General features: G+C 43.6%; 1 protein-coding gene across 2 annotated transcripts in view; it reads left to right on the top strand.

The window, feature by feature from the left end:
• Window positions 1-562: 562 nt before the first annotated feature.
• Window positions 563-11,296, top strand: part of ADAMTS20 (ADAM metallopeptidase with thrombospondin type 1 motif 20) — a 217,418-nt gene continuing 206,684 nt past the window's right edge. For both annotated transcript variants that reach the window (XM_027542621.1, XM_027542620.1), the window contains exons 1-2: window positions 563-1,010; window positions 1,588-1,949. In XM_027542621.1, coding sequence (XP_027398422.1) covers window positions 920-1,010; window positions 1,588-1,949 — 453 coding nt within the window. In that variant the 5' untranslated portion in view covers window positions 563-919. The remainder of the gene's footprint in view (window positions 1,011-1,587; window positions 1,950-11,296) is intronic.

Here is an 11,296-nt window from a genome sequence, read left to right as displayed (position 1 = left end):
TTTTTTGTTGTTGTTGAATTTCTTTAGGTGATTGTCAGAAATTCTCCCCCAGGAGTTTGTTGATTGCACCTTTGCTTTCCACTCTAGTACTGAAACTCTCAACAACTCCTCGGGTGCACAAGGGGCCCTGCAAATGAGCCCTGGCCATTAAGCATCATTGGTAGCATCCTCTGCCTATAAGATTTTCCCGCTGTCGTTTACTTTATCTTGTTTGAGAAACCAAACATTACCGTGAAGCATAAATAACAGAAACTTTTCATCTGATGCTTGCCATTTCATTGTAAGAACTAAAACCTCACATACCTATCCCCTATCTGGACCTCGGCCGCTCAACTTGAGTCCTAGGTTTTACGGGTACCTGGATGGTGTCCAATTGGGCCTCGGGCGACTCACCACGCTGCACGCCCACAGCGGGAGCCCTCAGGGACCGCACTCCGCGTGCGGCTGGCAGCTGGGGGCGGGACGCTTGCTGGAGGGCGAGCCCAGGCCGCGCCTCCCGCTGATTGGCCCGGAGCGGCCCCTGGGGGCGGGCTCTCCCCCGCGCTAGCCCGGCCCCGGGTGGCTATCTTGGCACCGTTCCTGCTAGGTCGGCTTGCTTCCTCGCGCTGGGCTGGACTGGTGTAGAGGGCTTCTGAGGGCGGTGCGGGCGCAGAAAGCGAAGCGAGGCTGCCGAGAGCGAGCCGGGGGCTGCGGGGCTGCAGTGAGATGAAGCAGCGGCTCAGGGAGCGAAGACTGGCAGTGTGGCGCGACGGGCCGGCCGGGGGCCGAGGCTGCTGCTCCGGAGGCTGCTGAGTCGCCGCGGCGGCCGGCGCGGAGAGCGACAGGCGAGAGGCAGGAAAGGCAGCGGAGCGCTGGGAAGCCGGCGGGGCGGCGGGCGGCTCGAGTTGGCCTCCCCGGTCGGGATCCCCACTGTGGAACCATGCGGGTGGTCAAGTGGCTGACGGGGCTGCTCTACCAGCTCTCGCTCTTCATCACCAGGTCTTGGGAAGTTCACTTCCACCCCAGGCAGGGTAAGGTCACCGCGGGGCGACTTCAGGAGCGAGGTGGGGCGCGGGCCAGAGGGGTTGGGAGGACGGAGGCGGGGGAGCGACTCTGTCCTTTCGGGGACCGTAGCCCTGCCGGGGGTCTCGGGACTTCGGGATCCGTCAGCCCGAAGCATCCCCGGAGGTTGCGGCTATGCTGGGTTTCTAGGAATCGCGCGCGCAGGGACCACGTCTCCCTTCGGGGACCACGCGGCGGGGGCGCGAGGGGCAGGATGGCGAGGGCGCCAGCGGGCACGAGTTGGCGGCCACAGGGAGGAGAAGAGGAACGCGGGAAGGAGGTGGCTGCTGAGGACCCTGAATGTCAGAGTCCCTGCTTGGGGAGGGTGGAGAGAATCAGGGGTGTGGGAAAGCAGGCAGGCACACTCACAGAGCGCACGTGTGTGTATGCGCGCGCGCTGGCCAGCGTGTGTCCATTTGTCGCGCCCGGCCGGGGATATGGGGACCTGGGGCCTCGGCCCTTTGGAAAGGAAGTCTGGTTGATGGAGTTCGAGGCTGGGAAGTTGGAAACGGGTGGGGCTCAATGGCCGTATCGCTGTGATTGCAGAAGCCTTAGTGAGGACACTGGCCTCCTACGAAGTGGTGACCCCCGCGCGGGTCAATGAGTTCGGCGAAGTATTCCCACAGAGCCACCACTTCAGCCGGAGGAAGCGCAGCTCGGAGACTCTGGAGCCCACACCGTTCAGAACCCACTACCGAATCCGCGCCTACGGGCAGCTCTTCCAGCTGAACCTGAGCGCCGACGCGGCCTTCCTGGCTGCGGGATACACCGAGGTGCACTTAGGCACTTCTGCGCACCCGGCGGAGGAGCGCAGCGCGGCGCCCCCAGACCTACGCCACTGCTTCTACCGCGGCCAGGTCAATGCTCGCGAGGATCACACAGCCGTCTTCAGCCTCTGTGGAGGCTTGGTAAGTTCCCTTCGGTCCCTTAGCGTTTTCTTGGGATCCAGTTCAGTAAGCCGGGTATTGGCTTTTCCTGAGTGCGCGGTTGGGGGACCCAAGCGATCAGAGTGCGCCACCAGAGGGGTTAACACCTAGACGAATCCAAGCCAGAGGCCACTCCTTCCTGCAGGGGGAGAGGGGTGTAGAGGATCAGCCTGTCCCTCCCTGCTGGGCAAAACTGACCCTCTTTTGCAAAGCTGTGAGAAAAAGTGTCAGATGCTGAGCTAGTTGGGGAGGCAGGCAGGGCTCTTTGCCCTTACGTGAAGTGCGGTTTCCAGCAGGAGGGCAGGCTCTTTCACTTACACATCTATGCTAGACTCTGTTGAGGTCAACACCTCTGAATTTACTTAAATATGTTCTTCGAATGAAGAGTGATAGAAGAAAAAGAGAATGAATATAGGGTTTGAAAAGAGTTTTGTTTTTTTTTTTGGCTAGTGTGGGGATAATCGTTAATCTGTGAATTACAGGATAGGGAAAAGGTTGAATGTGTCTGTTTAAAATGTTCACTTAAAAATGTAGAGCATCTACAAAGATCTGGTGCCAGCAAATGAGAAATGATTATCAGAATGACAAGAGTAAAAGCTGTGGATTTTCTAAAAATCTCATTGTAGAGAGAGGAAATAAAGGATTCTGTGTTTTATTTGTTTTTCTCCTTCTAAAACAGAGGTTCTAAACCTTCTTTTTTTTTCCCCATCAACTTTTTCAGCATTCTAGGGGAAACTCAGGACCTCCTGTCAGCATAATTTTACCGTGCAAAATAGCATACATGTTCTTTAATTGGCTTTCTTTTAAATACTAACAATAATCAAAATGTTATAAGTATATAATTTGTGATGTCATAATACTTCCTTATTTATTAATGCATTAAATAATATCTGTTGGGGAGAAGACTACTTATATACTTTTGTGGTGGTAATGAGAATAAATAATCCAGATAGTTTCATATTGCATTATGTTAGTGTTGAAGTAGCTATTTTGGGGCTTCCCTGGTGGCTCAGTGGTAAAGATTCCACCTCCAATACAAGAGACACAGGAGATGAGGGTTCGATCCTTGGGTTGGAAAGATTCCCTGGAGAAGGGCATGGCAACCCACTCCAGTATTCTTGCCTGGAGAATCCATGGACAGAGGAGCCTGGAGGACTATAGTCCATGAGGTTACAAAGGGTCAGACACGTCTGAAGCAACTGAGCACGAATGCACAACTATTCTTTTGTTGCTAACAAAGTCACAATGACTGTAGTTTTACCTGCAATCATAATTGAAGGGAATGTTAGGTATCAGAGGTTAGGGAAAATAAAGATGTAACACTTTTCTATTCAAGTTCACAGAACCTGTAGTTGTGAATGCTTAATGTTAAAACATACATGAACTTACTTCATGTAAGTTAGTGTTCAAGAAGAGGACACTAATAATTTGGCTACAGGATTCTCTCCAAGTATTCTGGCTTTCGTTGGTCAAAATTTAGAAGAGTTTCAGAACATCAACATTATTTATTTTTTGATGAAGTAGAAAATTGATAACAGTTCCCTCTAGGCAAAATATAATACTTCCTTCCAGGGTAATTGATGTAAGATGTCTTTCTGGGTGTGAGTATTGGTCATTACTAAGTAGATTTGGAATGTCTCTTTGTTCTTTTCCCTGCTATTATCTTAGTATATATATCAAGATATTACATATATATATCAATATATTTATATATATATAAAATTATTATTTTGATTTATACATACAAGGAATGCCTTGGACAATTTTCTTTCCTGCTATAGATAAATATAAAATTCAACATCAGAATGGCAGAAACATGCTAATATTTACACAGTCATCTACACATAAAAGGAAAGAAAAATATTCTCTTTTCTAGAAACTTTCAAAATGTTTAGTTTGTCTGGACAATTCTAGATTTACTACCACAAATTTGCCACGGTCAATATGTTTTCTTGATTTAGTATTTAAGGCATGGAAAAAAGTCCAGATGGGAAACGTTGTTAGGAATGATGTTTCTGCTCATGTTGATTCATAATGTTGGTGTAGTTCAAATTATTTTTCAGCATCTCCTTTTTGAAAATGTTTTTAAGTCTTAACATAAGTTCATCCTTTCCTATCACTTCATCAATTTGGACATAGTTGTCTATTTATCCTGCGTTATTAATTTGATTTATGTATGTACTTTGCTTTTGATAGACTTATTGATATTATCAGAGTTTAATTTGATTTAACATTTAAAAACATATTTTTCATACCTACGTAACTCAGCTTTATCTCACTTTCTTTGTATGTGTAAGTCTGTGTTGAAGACATCAGTCATGGCAGAGATAGAAAATTTCCAGTAACACAGCAAATAACTAGAGGTACCAGGATCTAAAATTCTTTTGGAAGTGTGATGAGGACCAATTATAAGTCTGAATCACTAATGAGATTAGTGACATTTCTTTGATTTTTTTCACTTATGATATTAGTACTAGAGCAGATATTAGCTATTATTTTGGGCTTCCCTTGTGGCTCAGCTGGTATAGAATCCACCTGCAATGTGAGAGACTGAGGTTCAGTCCCTGGGTTGGGAAGATCCCCTGGAGAATGGAAAGGCTACCCACTCCAATATTCTGGCCCGGAGAATTCCACACACTGTATAGCCCATGGCGTAACAAAGAGTCAGACACGACGCCTGAGCAGCTTTCACTTTATGATTGTTTTATTTCTACTTCGACTCTCTCCTTAGCACTCTTTAGAATAATAGTTCCATCAGGTGGCAGAATTTCTGGTAGGCTTTAGAGTCCGTTTGTTGTAACACCAGATTTCTTTTTTTAATCTCAGATTAGTCTTTAGATCCAGATAAAGTTGCATTACCCACAACCTGAACCAGCTGAGTTTTTGCAGATCCACCTTGATGCAATGCCCAGGTTGTCAGTAATGCTCACCTACAGCCCTGGTCCTGCTTGTTTCTCAGATCATCTTTGTGACTTTGTATATGTGCTGCTGTAATGATCCAGCTTTGATCTCTGTCAGTCTATTAATAGCTAAATTTGAGATTTACTGAAGGATATTTAGAGCAAGTCTTACTGAGGTTCTCTTTTTCTGGTTGCTCCTTGCTTTTAGTTTTGCTTTTAATCATGAGTAGATGTTATACTTAGTTAAATGGTTTTCCCAAATATCTTGAATGAGTGTGAGACTTCCTAATTTTTCTTTTTTCCGTTAATGTTCATTATCTTGAACATTGCTGGATTCAGGCAAATGTTGACCATTGATGAAAATGACCTCATACAGGGCCATAAAGTGTTCTGAGGCCTTTGTATTGCTTGAGAGGAGGGTGGGGAAATCATATTGTCCTCCAGTTCCTCTGGCCTCCAGTGTCTTTTGTACCTTGGTCTCTCTGCATTTTTCTGGCACCAGCAGCTATATTCTGAGCCTGATGGCTTTTCTTTGTTCAGTTGGATTTCACTGACTCATTCCCTCCTGGGTTCTCTCTAGTGCTGTGTGTCCCTCTGAGTTCTGGCTGCAACACCTGTTTGATTTCTTGTCTGCCCGATGCATTGTGCAGCCCTCGACACAGGGTCACTTAACTCCTGTGCAGTGCTGTCCCCATGTAAGGTGGTTTGGTGATGCCATTGGTAATCTTCCAGACCCCACTAAGGTTCTGAGACCCTCCAGGGCATGGGGACTTGATTGTTCCCCTTGCCAGACTCTGCCCTGCCTCTTAGTTCAGTGTGTGTGTGAGAGGGCCTTGCAGAGAGAAATCCCTTCCTTGAATCCTGTGTAGCACGCTGAAGCACTTATCTTGGCAGTCCCCCTAGACCATCTAACTCGCCTTCTGCTTCCAGACCTTAACCCCCAGTGAAAGAGTCAGCGCACACACCTCCTTCCAACGGTTTCCTTTGCACCCATCCTTCTTTTCTTCCTGGAATCCACTAAGTTCTCCTTTCATGTCTCATTCACTTGACTTGTTCCCCTTCCATCTTCTCACTTGAAGTAGCATCTGTCCTTCCTTTCTCTGGTGGCTGCTGAGGAACTTGACTTTTAGAGGAAGGGAATAAAAAACAAATTACTATTTTCCAAACATCTCTGAGCATACAGCCTTTAAAAAAATTGACACCGTAACATATTTATTGATTCCTTTTAGTTGCTAGTGTTGCAACTCAGATATATAAACTAAAGCTTTCTTTTAATTTCTATTCAGCTATATTTTCCCTACTTCTGGAAGTCTTAGGTTTTACATGTTTTTCTCTTTCACTAAACCACTGAACCATAACTTGTATTGTTTAGTTTTCTTAAGTGTTTTAAGACACTTTAAGTGTCTTAAGAACCAGAAGGGGCTATGAGTCTGCCAGAAATTTTCTTTGTTTCATGTGGGTATAACTTTTGCTTTTCTAACCTTCCCTTCCCTGTAATTTTTCTTTCTAATAAGTATTTACCACATGCTCAAACGTTTCTGATTATTTTTATGTTTCTAAAATCTATAGTAGATATGAAAATACAGCCAAATCATAAAGTTACCTATAAGCAATATAATGGCTAATCAAACTCTGTTTTTAGTTCATTGATAAAGTCACAGACTATATAGTTATCAGGCCTTAATACCCCTAGATTCAACTACAGACTTTTTTTTATGGTCATATTATCTATCTTCTCATAATGTTGATAGACAGTTGCCAAAGTAGAGGTCAGTATTCCATAAGATATAATATTGGGGGCATATCCTTGTCAGGATGGCATGTGTAAATTGTACAGAGACATTCCCGACAACCCCTGTCTCTCAGCTCTCTTACATTACCTGGTGGGTTCCCTTCTTCCAAAGGCCCTCAGGGACTAACCCGACTGCCTAGACAATTAACTTCACTGTTTCTTGGTGGGATTTGAAGCAATGCAGTCTTTTTGGTTGAAAGAAACAGTTTCCAGATGTCATAAAACCAGACGTTGCATCTGGCTTTTACAGTATTCTCACGGAGTAGCTTGCAGTGTCTGTGTGCACTTTTTTGAAGTTTCTCATGTGAACCATTCTGCAGCATGTCAGACACTAATGCCCTCTGATGACTGATTATTGAGGTGCTCTAGTAACTCCTTGTTCAGACAGGAAATAACTGCATGGAAACCATCAATAGTGTCTTTACTGTTTTTTTGTCTTCTTGTAAAACTTTTATTTTCTAAACTTTCTATTTGCTCAGAAGTCCTATAGCCTTCGATCATTACACATGCTAGTCTGTATTTTTTGTTGGTAAAATTCACAAGGACCCCTTTTATTTATTCCCATACTCAGTTAAATAAACAACACTAGGGAGACTTCCTTATGCCTCCGCCTTTAACACTGTAGTGTTAGCCTAGGTCCTCAGATGGCAAGGTGGGGTTAACTGTGCAAAGAGTTTATTTAGGGGAAGTGTCTGTGTTAGAGAAAAGGAGAGAGCAGTGGAGTCTGAAACCGGTGCAGAGAGGATGACAGTGTTGGGTAGAAGTACCCCAGGCTGCAGGGCAGTCTAAGCAAGGTTCCGCAAAACTCCCCCTCAAAACTGTTTGTCCTTCAGAGGAATCCCTTGCCTCCTGAGAGAAAGTTTCCTCTTCATAGCCAGGCCACACTTGGTTACTGACTGAGTGGTGCATGGGAGATACTGCTGGGGCACGAGCACGATGGATTTCAAAGCCTACTGTGGGAGTCCTTAGCTAATTATGCTCAGCCTTCTCAGGGCCACCACACAGTGACGTCAGGCACACACACACACACACACACACGCATACACACATCCATTCGATGAAATAGTCTGTTAAATGCTGTTAACGGAGGAGTACAAGAAGTGCTGGGTGAACTTTGAGAAGGCTGCGAGTAAGAGTGTTATGACACCTAGGCTGTAGGAGGCTTCTCACCTGGACTTTGAGGGATGATTAACCACTTGGGGATGTGAAAATTCAAGGGCTTCTTGTGGGTCTCAGGTGCTGAAGCGTAGAGTGGCTTGTGGAGTAAGGGAGAAAATTAAGGTTAAGTTCAGATTAAGGCTTGAAATGTATTATGAGAGAGTGAGGGCTTAAACTGTAGGTGGTATATGAGTCCGATGTGTTAGGAGTGGTCTCCCCTTATGCACGTTGTGCAGGGGCGGAGGAGGCGCTGAAAAGACCACCGTTGTGGAAGGACGACCCCTGTACGGGTAGGGGAGGGGAGCCGCTGGAAGTGATGTGTTCCAGTGGCAAGAGGAGTGGGTCCCTGTGGGCACTGCACAGGGAGAACAGTGTTTCTCAATTGGGGCAGTTTTGTCCCCTAGAGAACACTGGCAGTGTCCGGGGAAACTTTTGGTGTCACAGCTGTGCAGGGGCCAGGGCAAGCTAGTGGCATCCAGTGCGTAGAGGCCAGATATGTTGCCAAACATCCCATGATGCCCAGAGCAATGAAGCATACCAAAATGTCAATGGTGCTGGAGTTATGCAACCTTGTAGGGGACCTATTAGAATTTTGGACCAGAAGAACAGTCAAAATATGGTTCTAATGACTCATGACTTAAATGACTGAGTGATCCTGTAGCCATTAACCAAGAAAGTCAATACCAGGAGGAGGTGGCAAGAAAGAGATACTTATTCTAGAAATATTTGTTTGATTTTACCACAGATATATTTTAATCTTCAGAAGGATTTGAGTTCATATTTACTCTTCTCTTTGTCTAGAATGTCCTTTTCCTAAAACTCCTACTCATCTTACTAGAGCCATCCTGAGCCTTCCTTTCTTTCTTTCTGATCTTCTCTAGGAAGAACTGACCAGGCCTACCTTCATTCCACCACCAGACTTTATGTACATCATATATGGAATTGTGGTCATTTGTCCACGTTTCTGTCATTTATAGATTTTAAGTAAGAGAATGATAGTCCTGTTTACTTTAGTACTTTAGTACCCAGTATAGCATATAGAAATGTTCAGTACTTGAATGAGTGATCTAAAGCAACTTTTATGTATATGTTCCAGGTAATTAGGTTAACTCTTTTCTGGAATTCAGTGCAAGAAAATTATTTTATCAATTTTAGTTGAAATACTTGGACATATTTAAATTTTTTTTTCATATAGATTGAATATTTTTCAGATGTCCAAGTTAGTTGTGTTCCATTTATTACTTCATTTATATGGCTTAGAGAAGGAAATGGCAAACCACTCCAGTATCTTTGCCTGGAAAATCCCACGGACAGAGGAGCCTGATGGGTTGCAGTCCACGGGGTCACAAAGAGTCAGGCTTGACTGAAAGACTAACACTTATATGGGCTTACACTGAACCTTTGTTACTTGTGGCTGTATTTCTGTTTATCTTGTAACTGCTGTTTCCCATAAAATAATGTTAATTAAGCTGTCCGTTTCATACTAATATTTAGAGGAAGAAATAGATCATTCTTTTCAACTGATCCTTATCAGTTCTTATGTACCAGCCACTGTTATATATGACATACAGTCCTGTCCTTATTACAACAGCAGTAAATCTATTAATTAAAAATATTCATGAGTTACATAAATGCTTTATTACCATAGTAACAGAATTGGAAAGGCATACCTAACCTCTTGACTCCCTCAGTCCAAAGGTGACACACACCACTTCTATCTACATTTTGTTGATGAAAACTTGTTGCCTGGCTCTGCCTAGATGCCAGGGGTTAGAAAATGAGGGACGGTGCTATGCCCATGAGGAAGAGAGGACAGTACATTCTGGTGATCACCAACACTTTTCACTGTAGGCTCTTTTTCTGTTCACCAAGTATACCTTTGCTTTTCTCTTCTTACACTTCAAACATATTTATATTGTATATAAGGAGACAAGCCTTCAGGGGCACTGTTTCTGCTCATGTGCAGGATCTCTGGGTAATGCACAGTCTTCGCCATAAAGTTCAGATGTGGCTCCTTGTGGTTTAGCTATTACTGAATTAAAAGGTAAATTATCTGCACCACCCCCAACCCAATATACAACATGGCTGTAATTCAAATTTTAACTTCCTACAGAATGTTGGGGTAGTTCTGAGGGTCTGTAGATTATTCTACAATGAAAGTGTCCAGGGCTTCTTTAGTCTAGGTTTATGTATCTTGGAAAATGTAATCTCGAAAACCCAGTTGACTTCTGATGGGAAGTCAAGTTTTGGTAATTGTTTCAAATTAGTTTCCTGTGACAGTTACCAAAGCTGAAAGGCATTTACATTAAATCCGTGAATTCCAAGACTATTCTATGAAGAGAAGCAAAATATTGAATTCTCATCTTTGGTAAACCAAATTCCAACTGTATTAAAGTATTGACAGAATAAACTTCCTGTATATTATAATCATTAGAGAAAAATGTAAAGGGAGACATAACGAGTGATAAAGATGCTATTTGCTTAATAATTGAAGAGTACCATATGTCAGAATAATTGTAAATAAATTGAAAATTTAAAGTGAAACTATGAAAATATATGCTGTAAATATGACAGATGGTCTGGCAGGTTTATGATATGTGTCCTTCTAGCTGTTTTATATACATAATACTTACATATAAATCTTTGTTAAGTAATACTGCTTTATAATGTTTTGACACTAGATCATGAGCATTTTTTCATTATACATCTATGGAGTAGTTCTTAGTCATTTCTTATTGTTTTAAATTTATAATTTATTATAATGGCTTTAGGCCTTATGTCTTCACAGATATTTTAGTAAGAGGTTGGGAGAGACTTTTCTGAGGACCACTACCCAGACTCCACAAGAATATGGCCATTTCTTTGACAGTTCTCTCCACTTCTAGTGAGTCCACATGACTTCAAACACATCTCAGTTCCTCCAGGAAAAAGAAATGTTACAGAATTTACTCCTTGTTAGGGATGTCTCTGGGACACTGTTTATATAGCTGAGTCATTTGGCTGCATGAATCTTAGGTAGATGGATCCACAGTCTGTTTTATATTCTTAATCCTTATGGGTCAGGACGTGGTGAGAGCATTGTCTTTTTTGGTGAGTATCAGCAGTGTTTCCTTTCATGTTCACAACTGGAGATCTGGAGTTGTCCTGTGGAGTGGGGAATAAAGAATGTTACCGGAAAACTAGCCAATCTGATCACATGGACCAGAGCCTCGTCTAACTCAATGAAAGTAGGCCAACAGTGTGGGGCCACCCAAGACAGACGGGTCATGGTGGAGAGGTCTGACAGAATGTGGTCCACTGGAGAAGGGAATGGCAAACCACTTCAGTATTCTTGCCTTGAGAACCCCATGAACAGTATGAAAAGGCAAAAAGTTAGGATACTAAAAGATGAACTCTCCAGGTCAATATGTGCCCAATATGCTACTGGAGATCAGTGCAGAAATAACTTCAGAAAGAATGAAGGGATGGAGCCAAAGCAA

Source organism: Bos indicus x Bos taurus, chromosome 5 (genome assembly GCF_003369695.1).
Source record: "Bos indicus x Bos taurus breed Angus x Brahman F1 hybrid chromosome 5, Bos_hybrid_MaternalHap_v2.0, whole genome shotgun sequence".
In the NCBI taxonomy this organism is placed as follows: Eukaryota; Metazoa; Chordata; class Mammalia; order Artiodactyla; family Bovidae; genus Bos; species Bos indicus x Bos taurus.
This window is presented reverse-complemented; position numbering and strand designations above follow the sequence as displayed.